This window comes from Canis lupus, chromosome 5 (assembly GCF_011100685.1).
Source record: "Canis lupus familiaris isolate Mischka breed German Shepherd chromosome 5, alternate assembly UU_Cfam_GSD_1.0, whole genome shotgun sequence".
Lineage (NCBI taxonomy): Eukaryota > Metazoa > Chordata > Mammalia > Carnivora > Canidae > Canis > Canis lupus.
In genome coordinates this window covers 59495405-59513810 of record NC_049226.1, presented here as the reverse complement: position 1 = coordinate 59513810, position 18406 = coordinate 59495405, and the positions used below count along the sequence as shown (strand labels likewise).

Here is an 18406-nt window from a genome sequence, read left to right as displayed (position 1 = left end):
CTTGAACTCAGCACTATCAACATTTTGTGCCAGATAATTCTTTGGGGGGCTGTCTTGTGCATTGTCAGGTGTTTAGCAGCATCCCTGCTTTTTCCCAGCAGACTCTGCAGACCTTGCTAGAGGTTCCTTGGAGGCCAACACTGCTGTGGTGAAGGACTGCTGTTCTGGCTGTAGGACGCTTACTCACACAGAAATAGCCTGCTCTGAACCTCTGTAAATTCTGTGTGCTCCATGGGACTCTTGGATCCAATAAGGAAGGCCCTTTGGAATTTCTTGCCTGCACATAGGCACACAATTATAAGCTTTGGGGGCTATCTTATTCCTAGGAGGTGGTTTCCTCTGCAGGAATCTCTGCAGATGTGAGCTGGACTCAAACTGTTTCATAAAAGTGCGATGGGAATGCCCAAGGCTACTCTTGTGGATATTTGTGGTCTCAAGCACAACACTGGGGAATCATTTCAATCTGTCCAGACTCAGTGACACCCAACCCCAGGACCCACACATGGAGACCCAGAAATGCTTTCTTAGTTGTTGAGGTAGGAAAGCTTTGTCTTGAAAATAATGATCCAGGGAGGAAATTTTAGAATCTGTGAACTATGGCATAGAAACACAAATGCCCACATTCTTAGAGTTGGTCTCAGATAATATTGTTAAAAAAAATAAATGAACAAATAATATTTTTTTAAAAAGCCCTTTTGAGGTCATGGCCTCAACTCATGGCAATTCTTTTTTCATTTTTTTTCCATATTATGGTTTTTTTTTAATAGCAACATCAGAGTACTAAATATACACAGGAAAGTTGATATAGGTGTTGCATGTACAATGTTTTCCAAATACATAGCTTTGAGATACAGAAACAACTTAAAAAAAATTTAGAATAAAAGTTCACCTGTATGGAAATCACACCCAACCCCCCACCCCCACTCAAATATATCATGTCATTTCTGTTTATTAACATGATTATGATATGCATTTAAAGAAAAACACAACAGTAAACTACAATAGTTTAACTTTCAAGAAGATGGTATATAAATACGTCTATAAGGACAGTTGTGGTATAGATATATGTATAACACTTAAACAGAGAGGCTTTCGTTTTGCTGTTGAAAAATAACAAGTGCTCCATGTAAAAGTATAAATAAACAGTTAACAGTTTATTGTATCAGAAAATAATTTAGGAAAATCAAAATAAACCCAGCTTTACTATACATGAGGAAGGGGGGGGATAAAGTTCTACAACATTTAACTTAAAACCTGTGAAAATAGGCCATTTTGGCCATAAGCATTTAATTTCTCATCCTGTGGTTCAGGGTCATGATCTGTGAGTTTTCCAGTTCCATGGGTGAGCTGGGGAGGAAGAGGAGGAGGAGAGAGATGGGCCTGTCTTTAAATTTATGTAACTAGACATGGCAAATTCAAGTGTTATTTAGATGCACTAGGAATGTGGAAAATGGAAATGGATCCTTCTGATTCTCAAGGTATGTGTCACAAAGATGCCCCATGTGAAAAACCCAGCCAATAATCTGGATGCTTCTCTGAGTATTCTCTTTATCTCACCCAAATGCCCAGGTGTGCCAATGGCTTGGTGATGTGAAAGTAAAACATCCAAATGGTTGACTGCCTTTTCCTTCCTAGTGGCACTCTAATGATCAATGATGAGTTTAGTCAATGACAAATTAAACCAGCAAAGAGGCGTTCCAAAGCTAATAGGACTTTTTTTTGTATAAAACATACATAGGTGCCAGATTTGTCAAGTGTGCAACTCCAGAGGGATCTCTGCAACTGGTCCTCACTGGTTCAGCATTGAACAAATAGTTTCCACTGAATGAAACAATAATTGAAGCGTTTCAGATATTTCCCTTCTGTTTGGTTACTGGTAGTTTCTAAATGTTTTGCAGTAAACATTTATTCCTTCTGGGAGAAAATGTAAAAATAATGTAAAAATATGATCCATGTTTCCTCCAATGTCCATTTTAACACTTTCTGGGTTTAACTGATGTTCAAGAAGAGTCCTGATCAATAGCGTGTGTAGAGAGACTGAAAACCTTAATCTATGGCTGATCCATACCTCAATCACAAGGTAAGTAAACTTAAACAACTTAACAAGTTAAGGTTGTTAAAGATTGGGGAAGGATTTGTTGTTGTTGCTCTGCTTTTCATTTGACTCATTTTAACTGAAGGGTAACTGAGTTCTGGGCTCCAGCACTCACCATCTTACTTTGCAGGGAAGGTGAGAGAAGGAAATGATCCAGATGGGGCTGCCAGAAGAAAGGGAAAACAAAACAACACAAAACTCTAGTCTTCAAGAAAACAATCACCTGGTCACATGTTTCCCCTAAATCTCATTTTCATTCCAAATTCACAAGTTCCCACATGTCCCTCTCACCACGACTGGTGAGTGTTTCTGGGAGCAACAAATGCCATGGATGTTGTTCTGTCTTCCCACCGAGAAGTACAAACACGGGGGTCTCTGAAACGTTTGCTGAACCTCAAGCCATTCCATGTCATCTTGGGCTGGGAATTCATCTCTAAGAATTGGTTCTATGGTCAGTTGACTGAAAACCAACTTTGCCAAGGACCTTTCATCCTTCTGAGGAAGAAACCCAAATGCAAGTGAAATGGAAACAAAAAGCCTATTTTTTAAAATGTGTCTGTCTGTCATGACAGTTCAGTTCAAGGAGTGTGTGACCAAATGTGGGATCCACCATGCCCGCTGACTTTTCAAAACCAGCTGCCCATCCCTGTTTTTAATGCCCTTCACTGGGAGAAGAGTTGTGCTTTTATGCAGAACTGGTGTAGTACCTTGGAGCACCTTAGACCCCTCCTCTCTGGGACTTCCATTAAGTTTGTGTTTTCCTGCTATAAACTCATCAAGAAAAATGCTCTAGTTGCTTTGTAGACCTTAAGTAGTAGGTACTCACATAACATATTAAAAATCTATATGCATAAGAGAGAAAATGTTGAGTGGAGTTCCCAGCCCAAAATAGACCTTGGAGGCAGAGGGGAGGGTCCCTTCCAGTGGCAGTGGCTGCTTCACAAAACTTGGTCAAGAACAGTGCTGCGGGCTTACTGTTACACCCTTCCATGGACTTCAGCAGCTTACAATGTCAGCAAAGCCCCTGTCTCTTACTCCTGATGGTCTCCCAGAATTTGGAAATCGAGGTTGGATGTTATAATGGCTTTGAGATTGGCCCTCTTGGCTTGTAATGATTGAAGAGTGAAGAACAGATGGTTGTCATAGAAATGGGACAGTGGCCCAGGAAGTTGGTATAGTGATATCTGCCTTTACAGTTCCTTGTATAATGATTTGAAATCATTATATGAGGGTCCGCAAGGGGTTCCCCTTTCCTAGACTTTTGTGGCTATAAGTCTTCATGGTACAAAGTACCATGGTGCCAAAAAGTAGATGTTAGGACTGCATATAGTGTTCTAGCTTCTCCTATGGCTAATATTCTCTCCGATTCTCTGGAAGCAATAACTTGCCGTATTTAGCCAGACTAGCAAGAATTGACAGGTGCCAGCCCAAAAGCTATAAGCATCAACACTAAAGAATTTTATCGCAGAATTTAAGAAATCTGATAAAGAATAACCAGTGTGATCAGCTGAGTTAATGTCCACATAAGAATGAAGCTTGTAGGGATTTGTTATTTGGTGTTGCAGATATTTAGATGTTGATTTATGTGTGAAAACCCAGGTCTCCAGGGGATTCTATTTTAAGAAAGAGACCACCTGGGAAAAAATTAATTAACTTTCATACAGAATTTCCTAAATCTGATCCTCTGCATCATTCTCGCCACACGTTTTTCACCAGATGTTTTATTCTGAGATTCAAGATATTGGCAAGAGTTAACTCAGCCTCAGGGGATGTCTCAGCAACTCTCTTCGCTTATTATATTAACCTATTTAATTTACACTATTCATGGTACATGTGTGTGTTCTGATTCTACCCTACACAGAAAACATAACATGACTATACATCCACTGATCCCTGCCCCATACTTACTAGCTGTTTAAACTACCCCTACCCCACATAAACCTACGTGTCCCAGATGGGTAAGTTTGGCCAGCTTAAACCATGTCTCTTGATTCATTCAAAATTATTCTCTTGATTCTATGCACACTAAATCTTGGAGCATTTGACAAAGAATCAATCAAGTGGGAAATGCAATGGAAAGATTTATTTTAGCATTCCAGCTCCAACACAGACACATATTATAACCAAGTTGACTATTCTCTTCAGTTGCCTTTACATCTGGGCATGGGCTGTGCAATTACAAGGGTGAAGTGTAGACCTGTCACTGGCATGATGTCTGAAAATCCATGGAGAGAAGCCGCTTGCCTCCACGTCCCTGCTGTCCATGCACTACTGCCTTAAGGAGCCCATGACAAGCATCTGTCCTCCTGCTCCTGGGTTGTTCTGCACTCATGGTGCCAATGCATGCACAGCTTTCTCCTCTGCTGCAGCCTGTGTGTTTAACCCCCTCCAGCCAAAGTGAAATGAAGTGGAGGGGAGTATGTACAAACACATCAGAGCCTGGCTGTCTGTTCTGGTGTGGCAGCTACTCTGATTAAGCACAAGCATTACTAATGGCCCTTTGGCAGGAGGAGAGATTGTGCAGAGTTGATTCCTCAGCCAGGGATAGTCTGCTCACATGGTGACTGATTTGAATTCTAGAAATTGAGTATCCTGTGTTTGCTGGTTGAGATCGTTCTAGAATCATCTGAGGTCAAAAAAGAAGTTTACTTCTGTTTGCTTGATGACTGGGGTGATCTAAACAATGATGATTCTCTGCCCACACCTCTATTTACCCACTTCGAGTGTAATCGAATGGAAACTCTAACCCCCAAATGCAAAACTATACACAACCATGCTCCACACTTTTTGGAAGGAAGGGCAGGCAGCATATTTCAAAATGTCAAACAACTATTTAAGACCTCGCCAAAACCCCACAAATTATGCTGAGTGTAACTAACACAAAAATCTTGGCTCAGAGTAGGGGATGAAGAGCAAGTTTGTCTTCATAGCCGGAAGCACATCGATGTAAAATAAGTCAGGAAGAATAATCAAAAACTCTCAGATGGTGAGAGTTTTGCTCATTTATGTGGGCTGTGCTATTTACATTGGAAAACAAACAAACGATCAAAAAACAGTATGGCATAGCAAATTGACAAACTGCACCAAAATAACCATTCCAAAATTACATGAATCATGGCGTGTTTTGGAGTATCTGCTTACTTAAAAGCAGATGTTGTTTAAGAAGTACGTTGCTAAGTGTGATCAGTATTGAGGGTGAGCTTTGGAAAAGGCAGCTGCCTTCTCTTCTCATACCAGGAGGAATGACTCTCTCTGGGCCCCCCAGTCCCCAATGGGCTGCGTCTCTGTCCTTGGACTCCTGTGTCTTCCTTGAGAATTGGTTGACCTAAGTAAGACTTGGCAATGTACATATGTGCACAGGAAGGGTCCATGGAGAGAGGCAGTGGTCAAGGAAGAGGGAAGTTCATCATTTTGCTTCTCTGCTTCCCCTGTAGGGCCACTCCCTGCCAGAATGGTGAGGAGTTTGGGGGGAAATGAGGTGGATGATTTGTAATGACTGGGACATCTCCTCCTCAGCATTGCACTGCATTTTCATCCAGAAGGTAGGAGCAAGGTTTCCTTATTCACTTCAACCCCAAACCAGCCCTCCTTAAGCAAGTGACGGTTCCCAGGAGACACAAACAGCCCTTCCTTCTCTTCCTGCTATCATTTTGCCCCATTCTCTTCCTGTCACATATCTCATTCTCTGGAAATCATTAATTTTTTATTCTATGTTAATTATCTGCCTCCTCCCAGAGTAGAAAGCAAAACCCATTAGGGTAGGATCGTGTCCATCTTGCTCTTCACCATGTAGCCAACATAACAGAAGTTCAAGTCTTTGCACGAGCAGATGAATGATAAATTCGGGCAAGCCACAAAGAATTGCTTCTCTTCCAACTGCCTCTGTGAATAGTGTCTTCTTAAGGGGCTCATGCGCTGAAACAAGGGTGGCCTCAGTGCCCTTCCCCACTGTGATGTGTGGGGTGACTGGGTGGAGACAGGGCAATGTGGGGAAGGACAGCTCAGGGAGGTGCCGACACTCACTCATGCTGGGACCTCCTTGATGAGACAAGATGACGGTGTCACAATACAGACAAAGAAAGGTATGGATTGATGTAAGTTATGGGAAGACCCAGCCTGACCTGACAGGGCTGCAGGTCCCGACTCTGAACCTCAGCCCTGGCTCCTCGTCTTATCTCCCAAGAGACTGGGGTCAGCCCAGCTTCCTGAGCTGCTGATGAAACTGGACAATCTGGGAAAAGAAGCAAAAAAAAGATGGAATAACTCCTCGGACAATAAGAGTCAAATGGAGACTTACAAGGCAAAAGGGTCAATTCTCTGATATGTGCATTTCCTTGATATGACAAATGGGGATGGACATCCTCACACAAAATTTCAAAAGACCAAAGCCTATACAGAAGATTCTGCTAGGTGCTGAAATGTGGCTGAGAAAGAGCAATGTATCCGTAAGAAGGAAGAGTGCTCGAAGATGTCAAAGTCATGGGAGTAACTACTGAATTCTCAGGTGTCAAATTCAGAGTTGGTGGGATTTGCTGGTAAGTCCATGTTCCTAAGTTTCAAATGCTCCATGAAGGATTGAGATAAATATCTAGTCAAATGCAGCATGAGATGTCCACCCAAATTCAGGATGGGGAAGGACCAGACACACTTGGGAAAACTCAAGGCTTCCTAAGTGGTGTGTCCTTCCCACGCAAGAAGAACATGGATTGTGGAGACTAACAGCCCTCTGATGTGCCCCAGGGGTCCCTACACTTCCACACCCCGTGAAATCAGGCTGTAGCCAAGGAGACAAATGCAGTGGGCACATGGCTGGGCTTTGCCCTAGATGTTACTGGAATTCGAGCCCAGTGGGGAATGACCAGGAAGCCTTCCCAGCCGAGCCTGGAGCCCCTTCCCCTTGGCACTCAGAGCTTGTCAACAAAAGTAATTATACTCATTATTTCAATCAGATAAAAATGACAAATGCACAAAGATTAGAAGTAATTAAGCCTAGAAACAGACTTGACTGGACAGCAGAGTGCCCAACACCCAGCCCAGTTGTTCCAAAAACTTAAACAGTAGATGATGGACAGTGCTCTGTGTGCCGGCAGGGGCCTTGACCTTGGATTTCAGTCACCTCAGGGATGAAATAGAGATGAACAAAAATTGGAGGACTTACCAAACTGTAAGGCTCTTCCTCTGAGTGCTTTTCTTGAGGGAAAAAATATCTACAGCAAATTAAAGACCAGGCAGATGGAACTCTGGCGGAGCACTGCAGGCCTGCAGGAGGCTGAGGAGAGCAGTGGGCAGAGCAGAGCATGCCCCGCCCCCCCTTCCGCTGCAGAGGCACGGCCACACCAACCACATGGACACACACCATGCAGGACGTGTGTGCGCAGGTCCTGACTCTGGAAATCCTGTACTATCTCACTTTATAGACGTTCTCCTGGGAGAGCTGAATTCTGTAAGCCTGTTCACTTGCCTCTACTATCCTCTTGTATAGAGATGATGCTTCCACGTTTCCAGGTGACCATTTAAAAACTAAAATCCCTACACACACTCCCTCCATCATCATGAAACAGTAGCCTTCACTGAGTTGGATTTGTTTTGACAGATGTCAACTCAGAACAGACTTCCTGGTGGGGAATGTGCAGGCATCTCTTGGCCGTGCGTGTGTGCAGCGCCCAGCCCCGCCCTGAGCATGTGCCCAGTGGGCTGGGGCTATGTGTGTGTTGGGGTGGGGTGGGGGGCTTTGTTATCGTAAGTTTCCTTCAAAAGCTCGGCATCACATGGCATTTTGGAAAGAGTTCAGGCATCAGGAGTGCAGCCCGAGGTCTGAGGAAGGGGTTGAGCAGCAGTCAGAGGTGTGGACACCAAATTGTGGTGTCATGAGGAATCCAGGTTCCTGTTGTTAGTGAGCAAACAGATACCCTGCCATTACCTCCTTCTCGGCCAGGCTCCCTGGCTCAGGGTGTCAGAGAGTGGAGAGCAGCTTCCATTGCCCTAGTAGGCGCAGACAGCTCTTGCCTCATGCTCACACCAAGCTGTGCCCACCTGAGTCAGGAGGGCCTCCATGCCACCTCCAGCCACCTGAGGGTAATGAGATGGATGATGGATGGGGAAACGTGTGCCTTCTAGTGTCATGCAGGTGAGCCCCAGGAGATGCCAGTGGCAGGTGTGTGTGTTGTTTCCATAAGTGCTGAAGCTTTGGGAAATGACAATACCAAAACCAAAACCAAAACCAAGAATCGGACTTTCCCAGATGGTAAGCCATTCCAAACAAAATAGACCTAGCACTATGGTCTTCTCCTCCCCTGACATCGCTTTGCTCCCCCATATGCTAGGAGGTGCAGAAGTACATTTCAAGGTGTACTAGAGGGGAACTGAGTCTGATGGAAGAAAGAGGTCACCAGCCTGGCCAAGAAGTGGGCACAAGGCTAACTGCCCACCTAACCTTCAACCTTCTGACCTGGTTTGCGGGTCATTTCACGAGATGGGTTTGCACACCCTACTGGTGAAATCATAGTCACATGCGGGCCATCCATAGAAGACAGGCCACATGCACCTAATCTGGGCTCCCTGTGAGGAGAAAACAAGATCCAACGGAGCCTCCCATCCCTTACAGTGCCCCTACACGCCGCACAATGGGGCACCAGGGCACTGTTATATGGCTGGGACTGGGATGGAGTTGCCTGCCCCTGCTGTATTTCCAACAAAGTATGTGTGGTTGGGATTCCCTTCCACAAGGCTCCAGCCTGAAGTCCCTATTTCCACTGGGCCCCATTGTAGGATTCTTGATGGCAAAACACAAATGTTGATCAACTAGCACCAGCAAGAGACACAGCCTCTCTGCTACAGTCACCATCAAGGTTCAAACTCATGCTTGGGTTCTAGAAAGAGCAGCAACCTGTCCACCAATGTGTGTGGAAGAGAAGTGAAACACGCCCCGGCACAGCTCCCATGGGGGTAGCCTGGGTCCCTCACACATGGAATGATTCCTCCTTTTCAAACAAACTGGGGCCCTTGTATATTTTTGGGTTCTGTTCTGACATACGCACACACATTATAAGGATATATTCCTTTAATTTTTGGAACTGGAAAATTTTCTTTAATTCGGTCTATGCTTGTATAACACAAAGATGGTCAGGAATCCACCACCCACCCAATCTGACGCTCAGCCCCATTTGTAAGCAGCTGGCTACATAAATGTGTGCGTGGCTGTTAGGTAGCTTCTTCAAACAATTAAATGAAAAAAGATCGTATTTATGTGTCTCTCTATATATATGTATGTATATAAAACCATGGCATTCTTAATTCTGGCCCAAGTTAATAAATGATACATCTAGTGCCACTCACCAAATACCAGCAAATGCAGGATGTGTCATTGAGGGGTCTGTCTGCGTGGGTCCAGGCTATCCCCCGGGATGGATGGCAATGGGATACCAGGTCACCAGAAGGAATGTGCTCACTCGTGGAACTGCATTTCCAATAGATGCATATATATGCGTGTACGTGTTTGTGTGTGGCTATGTGTGCATGTGTGTGCCTGTGTGTGCGATATGTTGCCAAAGTAGAAAACACCAGTTTATTCTGTTCATACTAAGCATGTTAAATAAATCAGATTTTGTAACCGATAACATTTTTTTAAAAAGGAACATTGAAGATATTCAAAAATTGCTACAGTACAAAAAAAGTGTGTGTGTGTGTCTGTGTGTATTTATATATTTATATATGTATATTAACCAGAAATAGCGACTCTATTGGAAGATTCCCACCCCCCATTTTCTGTAAGATTTCTACGCGTGGTTCGCTTGGCTTCGGCTTGGTCACCAAGTCTTTCGGGTCAGTACATGGCACATAATGGTATTATTGGCACAGGTTCAGAATCAGTACAAATCCCAGGCTTCAGGTGCTTCCTGCTGGCCTTCTCTGTCTCCAGCTTCTTTCTTGCTTTTCTTCTTTCTGTTCTCCAAAGAAAACTCTGGCAGAAGGCAGTCCCCCATAGGCGTGAGCATTTTTATAAAAATATATTTGGCCTATAGCGTCCTGCTCTTTGAGCTCCCCACCGGCAAACTGAAGCGGTAGGTATGGGGACCCTCCCCGTAGAAAGTTTAGTTTTAGGTTTTGTGTGTGTGGTTGTTTTTTTTTTTTAATTTAATTTTTTTTTTTTTTTTTTTTTTTTTTTACAGGTTCACCAACGGAATCCTGTGTGGAAAGAAAACAAGAAGAGATTAAATAGTAGGGAGCCAAGGGCAGGATGAGTCTGTGCAGCCCCTCTGAGCCTCTGCAACCAAGCCCCAGGCTGCGCGCTGGCTTACAGACACCAGTGTCCCCAAGCAGGCAGGGTGTCTGCCAGCCTTGGGCACCAGGAATTGGTGCACATGCGAGGAGTCCCAGGGACCTCGTGCTAATCATAGTAATTGATGAAGGGGCTGTTTCTTCTGCCCACATCAGGAGTGAGCCTGCGCTTCCTAAGAGGGGCTGGGACCACCCCTGCATTAACTATGAGGGTGCCAGGCACCCCAAGCCTGTGGGACTGAGCGCATCTAGCACCACGCTGAGTCCCTTTCCAGCTCCTACCCGCCAAGAACGCAGGTGCTGCCCACTCCATTTATGGATGGTGGGAAGCAACAGAGTCCATTTCACTCCACTGCTCAGCTGGAGGCTCAGTGAGGCTGGGACTTGGAGAGATTCATGGACTGCATCAGAAAAACCACATCCTGGGTCTCCCCAAGAGGTGATCTTGCTGACAACAGGAAGAAGGTGAGTCACATGTGCCTGCAGGCCAAGTTAGCTGACTGCGAAGGAGGGGCGGCTCTTACCCAGCCCGGGCATAGCTTCAGAAAGTAGGAACCCCAAAGTCTTCCCGCCCCCGTGACAGATCTCAGAGGCCAGCATCTCCCAGAGAGTCAGGGAGCTACGGCTGTTCTGGGCATGGTGGTGGGTGTTGGAGCACGTCACGGCTCAGCCTGGAGGCGCTGTTGCTGGAAGGAGGGGGCATTGTTTCTCTCTGCTGTCACTTGGAGCCCTCTGCACCCACAGTTACAGGAAATGAGGACCTGCAAACAGCATAAAGGGGGGTGACACTGCACCCTCATCTATGCTGGTGACACAACTAGAATGGAGGCAACAATTCTAAAATGAAACACAGAAGGACACGGCTGCGGCTCTGGCATCTCCGTAGCACCTTCCGGCACAGCGGCCAGCCTGGCCCCATCCTAGTCATAGGCTGAGCTGAGCACGTTGGAAAACAGGGTCCTGCGCCCGCCTCTGCTCCTCAGGGTGGGAACTGTGAAGATGGGTTTCTGCAAGCTCCCCGGGAGACCCTGATCACGTGCCCGGCCTGGGCTCATTACCCACTAGGGGGTAGGGTTCTTCATCCTGAGTCAAGCCCGTGGGATTATCCTCCCCGGGAATGAGGGCTTCAGGGCACCCAGGCTGGGGCAGGGTGGGGGGCACATCTTTAGGCTTCAGGCTGCAGGAACTCAGACCCCTCTGTACCGGGAGCCTGAGCACAGTCTCCTCCGCCTGGGCAGGGGGTATGGGGGTTCATTTCCTTTCCAGGAACCCTCCTGGTCTGGACAGGAAGGCAGGGCCCCTGGGGGCCTCCTCACCTCCAAACGACACATTTGGGCAAGTCCAGGAGGCCTGAATAGAACATCTACTCATCTCCTATGGGGCTGCCCACTCCACCGTGAGCGGTGGGAGGGGGGGCGGGGGGGTGTCATGTTGTGTAAAGAAATAGGACATCTCACCAGATGGGTGCCACCACCCTCGGCAGCTGTTCTCCAGCTGTGCTCTGCACTTGCTCACCTCCACTTTCTAGGATGGGGTGGGGGTGGGGGTTTAAAAAATGAAGCCATTATAACAGAGAGAGATGTCCCTCCTGTGTGTCTATCTTCATTCTAGTTTTTGGAAAGCTAAGAATGTGGAGACAAATCTTCTATGACTCCACTCATATGAGGTCCTAGAGGAGCAAAAAGCATAGAGCCCGAGAGGAGAAGGAGGCACCAGGGGTTGGATTGAGGGGCGGTCAGTGTTTCATGGAGTCAGAGTTTCAGTTTGGGACGATGAGGAGGTTCTGGAGACAGGTGGTGGTGATGGATGCATGATGTCGTGAACGTGCTTGATGCCGCTGTGCTGTTAAAAATGGTTAAAATGGTCAGTTTCACATTATGGACATGTTACCGCTTAAAACTTAAGAAATGTACATCAAAAAAACATGGAGACACTGAAGCCTGTGCCTGGTGAGTGTCTGGTTTGAGCAGCTGTCCCCTGTCCCAGCACGATGACGAGCAGCGCCCCCTCCTCACTGGCAGAAGGTCCTGCGTTAGAGCACAGGTCACACTAGCTGTCCCCGGACGGAGGGAGGTTTCCTGCGAGAACCTTGGCAGGGCTGCTTTCTGATCCTTTATTCTGAGCTTAACCAGACAGATGGAGGTGCCAGACGCTGCTTCACCCCTCCCCTCGGGCCAGCCATCTCGTGGGGGGACATCCGTAGGGACTTCAGTGCTTCTGCCTCTTTGCCCTGCATCCCTTTGCCTCAACGTTCCAGGCAGCTGCCTGGCCTCCGATGGCAAATCTCTGACTCTGTGTCCTTCGGGTTTCTGTGGTTGGTCACCTCCCTGGGGAGGCCTTCCTGGATGTCCCTTCCTTTCCTAACTGTGATCTCTATTTCAAGTTTGTCTATTAGAGCGTGCTCTTGTAGGATGAGCTGCACGGGCTCTCACTTGAGTGTGTATGTGCCATGTGTCGCCCCAGCTGTCACAAGTCCTGCGAGGTCCACCTTGGCTCGCTGGGGCTCCAGCTCTGTGCCTGGCCTGGGGCCTTCAGTACTAGATGCAGCTAAGGGAAGAGGCATCTGTGTGGAAGTAGCCTTGTCCGCAGCCCTTGAGACTAAAGCCTGAAATGACCTTCACGTGCTGCCTACAGGTGGATTATGACTAGGAGAGCCTCATGCAAGGGTTGACAGAGGGGCCCTTGTGCTGCTCGGGGACAGAGCCTCTTCCAAACCTACAGGCATCTGTCTCTACCCAAAAATCTCAGGATGAAGAGGCAGAGAGAGAACGAGAGGGAGGGAAGGACAGGGACATGGCTCCAGCCCTGTGCCCTGAATATCCACTTGAAGAGCAGTACTGGCTCCCCGCAGAGGTTCACGGGTTCCCTGTAAGGGGTTCCAACAAGGGTGGCATCGCCCTGATAGGACAGGAGGAGGGCGTAAGGCTACCCTGGCCACCTTCCATGTCTGCCCTAGGTTCCTGCTGCTTGCACTCAGCTCCTGGGAGGGCTTGCGGCTTTCTGTTCTCAAGGCTTGGTGTGTGAACCTCCCAGCTGGACACTGACCCTGAGAGGGACCAGAGAGGGACGTGCATCCCAGGCCAGTCGGGAAAGATAGCCAAGAGAACCCCTCCACCCCCACCCCCACGTCCTGGCTGGAGGAACGTGGCGAAGGCGTCCACACCTGGTTCCCGGCCAGAAAGAGAAGCTGTGCCTTGCAAAGTGATCTGAGAGATTGGGATCTGGGATAAATTCTGACTTTGGAGAAACTAGTGCCCTCTGCTGCCTGGAAAGAGATTGTGGGCTTGCCTGGCCCCACCAGCAGCCAACCACATGGTGGGTCCCAGGCTCAAAGATAAGTGACTGCTTTTGCAAAACAATGAACAGACTATGGCAAGAGGGCCCTGGAGCCACTGGCTGCTAGTTAAATTTCTCCGCATCCTGAAAGGGCTACTTTGCCACCAAGTTTGCCTTGCTGCTGGTGCTCAGCTTAGATCAGTTTGCAGAGTGGTCTGCATGCTGCTTGGAAAACAGTGTTCCTCTGAATTGCAAAAGCTGGGTATTCTGTTAATGTATTTTTTAGAACAAAGCGGGAAGGCTCAGGTGCGTTTCTCGGGTTTTATTAGTTATGTCTTCAGTGTGTTTTTGAAAATAATAATAAAACATGATTTATTTCTTACTGGCTTCAGATGCGGGAACTTTTATTACTTTTTGGGCTCTGTGGGGAATAAGTGGCCTTGGCAAATGCAAAGATCTGAACACTAATGAGGTTTTCTGAAGTTTACTTGTTATATGAAAAACGACAGGAAATTAGCCCAAGAGCCAATGGCAGGCAGGTGTCCCCGGCCTTTTTCCACGGAGTATGGAAAAGGCCAGTTTCATGGTGTCACATCCAGAACAGCCGGGTGCCACTCTGGAGGTGGTCTGAGGCACGAATTTGCTGGAATCTACTGTAGAGGCTAAATAGGGAAGACAGGGTGAACACCTGCCCAGATTGGGGTGCTGTGTCCCGGAGTGCAGGCACCACCACCCACCTGCCTGCAGGGAAGCGAACGTGGCCACCTTTGGGTCCCACATGTGTGTGGGGGTTAGCATGAGCCGACAAGATGGTGTGCTAACAAACTGCTATATCATCATTAAAAATGCATTTGCAGAGGCTTAAAAGCTATGCAAGAGATAAATATCTCCGCTGGCTCTTAAACCTTAATTAAATGTTTTAGTATTAATTGCTATTTATTTAAGGGACAATAAGTACCCTAGTAAATCTGAGCGATCTTCCTGGCCATTCTCCGCTCGATGCTCATGTCCAGGCATTAATTGCAAGAATCAGGGATACTTAGAATCCGAATGCTTTCCTCCCCGTGAGTGATAAACAGTCTGTCCGGCACATGGTGAAGGAATCTTTAAGAATTTATCAAAGGCTAACAAGACTGCGTGGCCTTCCTGTTCTGCATCTGTGGGAACAGGTGGTGGCTGGAGCACCCAGGTGTGGCGGCTGCTCAGGGTGGGACTCAGAGTAGGTCCTGTTGGCTCTTCTCATCTCCCCAGACGGCTCACCTGGGATCCACAGTGAATGGGGCAAGATGCATCACCTCCTACAAAGGGAGGTGGTCCTGAGAGAGCTGCTGGGGTGAGCTGGCAGGTGGGGTCCAGACACCCCAAGAGGAACGTGGTCCAGGCAGGGCCCACCTGCAAGTAGCAGATGGGGAGAGCCCACCAATAGTCCATGGGGTCCTTTGAGGCTCTCTGTTGCTAGAAGAGAGAACTGGGACACAAAAGCTTTCTGGAGCAGAAGAGTCAATAAAAGCACTTTTTTCTACTTTTTTTTTTTTTTTAAGTCAGGGCTGTGGCTCCCTGTTCCAATGTGGATGAGAAGGCTGGTGGCTCAGGCTTTTGGGCACTCCTGTCTATGTGGTTTCCGCCCTGCAGAATTGAGATGAATGTCCCAGGATGCCAACTTACTGGGAAGGCCCATCTTCAGCTGCCACCGACTTTCTTCCCACTTGGGGTTGGGCTGGGTGTGGGACAGGGGACAGAGCCAGGCCACCTGGGGGTGATCTGGCCACACCACTTGCAACCTGACTGACCTCAGGCAAGTCACTTAACTGTTTCATGCCTCAGCTTCCCCTCTGTAAAGTGGCATTTCTGGCAGAACAGTATGAGTCCCTAGATGTAAAGAGTGCTCCATAAGTACCCTCTGAAAGTCCATGTTAGGGCACCTGTCCCCACCTCCACCAGCAGGGGCTCCCTGGAGCATAGGGCATGCCCACTTCCAGGCCATGAGCCTACAGCTCTTGAAAGAAGGGAGCAGAAGCCTCGATGTGCAGGGCCAGATCAATGTCTTATGCTTTTATGCATTTTTAAAATCCTAACAGGGATGCTGGCGACCACCAAGCCATCCTGCAGAGTTTCACCAGGCAGGCGGGAACTCCACTGCTAATAAGAAGCTCCCTGTTGCTAGCCTGGTTGGAACTCCAACAGGAGCTCTGTCCCTGGCCTTAATGAGGTGAGTCACATTGAGGAAGTCAGAGGCACGAGCTTCTGATGGATGGGCCATGCAGGTGCATCTGGCCCTTGAATGATCGGGAACAGAGGGCATCCTACCTAACACGCCTGCACAGCCCCAACAAAGGCCTTCGGAGCGGGTAGGGAGGAGTGCTTTCCATTCTAATCTAATCATAGTTCTCTGCCCGATGGCTGAACACCAAGCTAAGCAGGTCATTTTGGCTTCAGGACAGGAAGTGAGGGCTGGAGATTTGATTTGGAGCAAACATTCGATTCATTAGGGCTGGATTAGGACTGACTCGTTGAGTTCTATTTCTGAAAGCCATAGGCTCCTCCAGCTGCCCTCTCCCCCCGGACTCTGAGCTGAGAGCTGGCCCCTGAAGGGGCACACCTGCGCCCCCCAGGGAAGCACCTGCTGCCCACTCGGACAGTGATTCCTGCATTGGGAGGCAGGCAGAAGGAAGAAGCAGTATTTTCAGATACTGATAATGTCCTAGAAACCGAGTTCCCTACTCAGGGAAGGGATCTGATGTCACAGAGTATCTGAGGATGAGAAAAAATGAGGATCCTTAGAAAACCCAACGTCAAAAAAGAAAAACAAACCAGAAAGCCCAAAGCCTGGTTGCCTCTACTGACTGCGCGTCGAGCATGTGCAGTCATGGGGGCGAAATGCTCTTTCTCCCCCCAGCAGCCTGCGTGTTTGGAAGATTTGGTGCAGAAGAAAGCAATTTAACGTTAGCATTAAAGTTAATATCACTGAAAGCAAACCAAATGTTCCTATCCAGCAGAGCGTGGAAAATTCATCCTGTTTTGGTGCCGGTCCCTGGCTTCAAATTAGTAGATGTCTCAACTCTTTGCTTTCTTCCTTTATCATTTCCCTTCTTATCTCTTATTTTTATACCCAAAATTGTATTTTAATTCTCCCCCACGCCCTCCCCGCCGATGTAGAGACATCCGACGCAGGTGTGATGCCTGCCGGCGCAGCCACTGCCCTGGTCTTGCCTGCTGAGAGACCCGGTTTCTCTGCCAGCGGCCAGCCACACAGGCTGGGGCCTTCCTTGGGGCCGGTCCTCTGTGTCTGTCCCTCCCTCCCACCGGGGCATTTCTAACAAGTGCAGCAGAGAGACCACAAGCCCAGCTCTCCGGCTCACACTCTGGACAGCAGCACTATTGGAATTCCATCTGCCATGTGGAGAAGGGCTCCCAGGTGTCCCAGAGTGAAGGCAGGGATGGGGAAGGTGAGGCAAAGGGGGAAAAAAAATCAATCAATGTCCAGAAAAAGAGGTACGTACCATAAAACAGACACATGGCGTCTGCCCTGCCCCCAGGAGGTAAACAAGACTTCGGCCAGTCAGCAGGAGATCTCAAACCATTTCTCAGACACAAAGGCCACAGGAATAAGATGTCGATCAGAAGAAGAGGGTCTGCAGCAAGCAGAAAAATGGGCTTGCGTGTGTTGGTACGGGACACCCGACAAGCAGGCGGGCTCAGACCTGCTGCCAAAAACGGTCTTCTTGAGCCAAGAAGAACCCAGGAAGGCCAAGCTCCGTGTGGACCCACTGGCCTCCAGCAGGAGGCAAACCCCCCCGCCGCCCTCTGTGGCTAGCTCACTCTCACGTCCACCCTAGAAGGCCTTGGAGGACACAGAAGGCTCCTGAGGGAGCCATGCAGAGAAGGAAGCTCGCACTCCAGATTTTAGTTTTTTAATTTATGAACATGCACAAAGTTTGGGGTCTCCACTTCCGAGGATAGAAATTCCACCCACTTTCCTGCACATTACAGAGTGGGCAGGCCTGACTTCTGAAGCGGCTACCCTGTAACTGGTCACCTTTGAGACCTAAGCTTCCCTCTCCAAAGGCCAGTGAAAGTCAACAGTGCATCACGTCAGGCCAAAAAATAAGAACCTATTTCATCCGATGCTTTGGAACCAAGGCTACAAGCACCAGCTGTGCCCACCTTGCAGTGGACAGGGCAAGGCCAGAGGGTGACAAATGGAAACAACAATGCCCCTTGGTAACCCACCCCCACCCCAAAACTGAAGCCCTGGCTGGCCAGCATTCATATCCAAACCGACACACGCGCACTCAGTGAAATGGTCTGAAAATCCTTTTGCCAGTTCTCTGCTAACTAGGCCTTCTGGAAGGCTGGGATGGAACCAAGGTGCTCCCCAAATGTTGCTAAGTAAAAGCCACGTGGGCTGGAGGGACAGTCCCAAGAATCCTGCTCTCCAGTCTCCTCGGCTGGGAAAGGACCATCTCGGGGAGTACTACAGAGTCCAGTGTGGAGACACAAGCGGGGGACCCTAAGGAAGGCCCCGTCTCACGGCCAGGACAGGGGCCTGTGAATGACGGGCAGCACAGCCAAACGTCACCCTGAGTCTCCTCGACCTTGGTTCTGGGAGGCACGCTTTGGGTCCCTTTGGGCATTCATCCCTAGCTGTTGCTAGGTCCACCTGGTTTCCTACTGGTTTCTTCCTAAGATTTTTAAGTGGTTGTTGTTTAAATTTACAAAATGATGCATATGTGCAAGCTCACTTAAAAAAAAATAGCT

General features: G+C 48.1%; 1 protein-coding gene across 3 annotated transcripts in view; it reads right to left on the bottom strand.

The window, feature by feature from the left end:
• Positions 1-1121: 1121 nt before the first annotated feature.
• AJAP1 (adherens junctions associated protein 1) overlaps positions 1122-18406 on the bottom strand; it is a 123114-nt gene continuing 105829 nt past the window's right edge. For 2 of the 3 annotated variants that reach the window (XM_038537761.1, XM_038537759.1), the window contains exons 5-6: positions 17149-17280; positions 1122-12214 (exon numbers count right to left, since the gene is read on the bottom strand). In XM_038537761.1, the coding sequence (XP_038393689.1) occupies positions 17208-17280 (73 nt within the window). In that variant the 3' untranslated portion in view covers positions 1122-12214; positions 17149-17207. The remainder of the gene's footprint in view (positions 12215-17148; positions 17281-18406) is intronic. The other variant, XM_038537760.1, reaches the window with a different exon arrangement.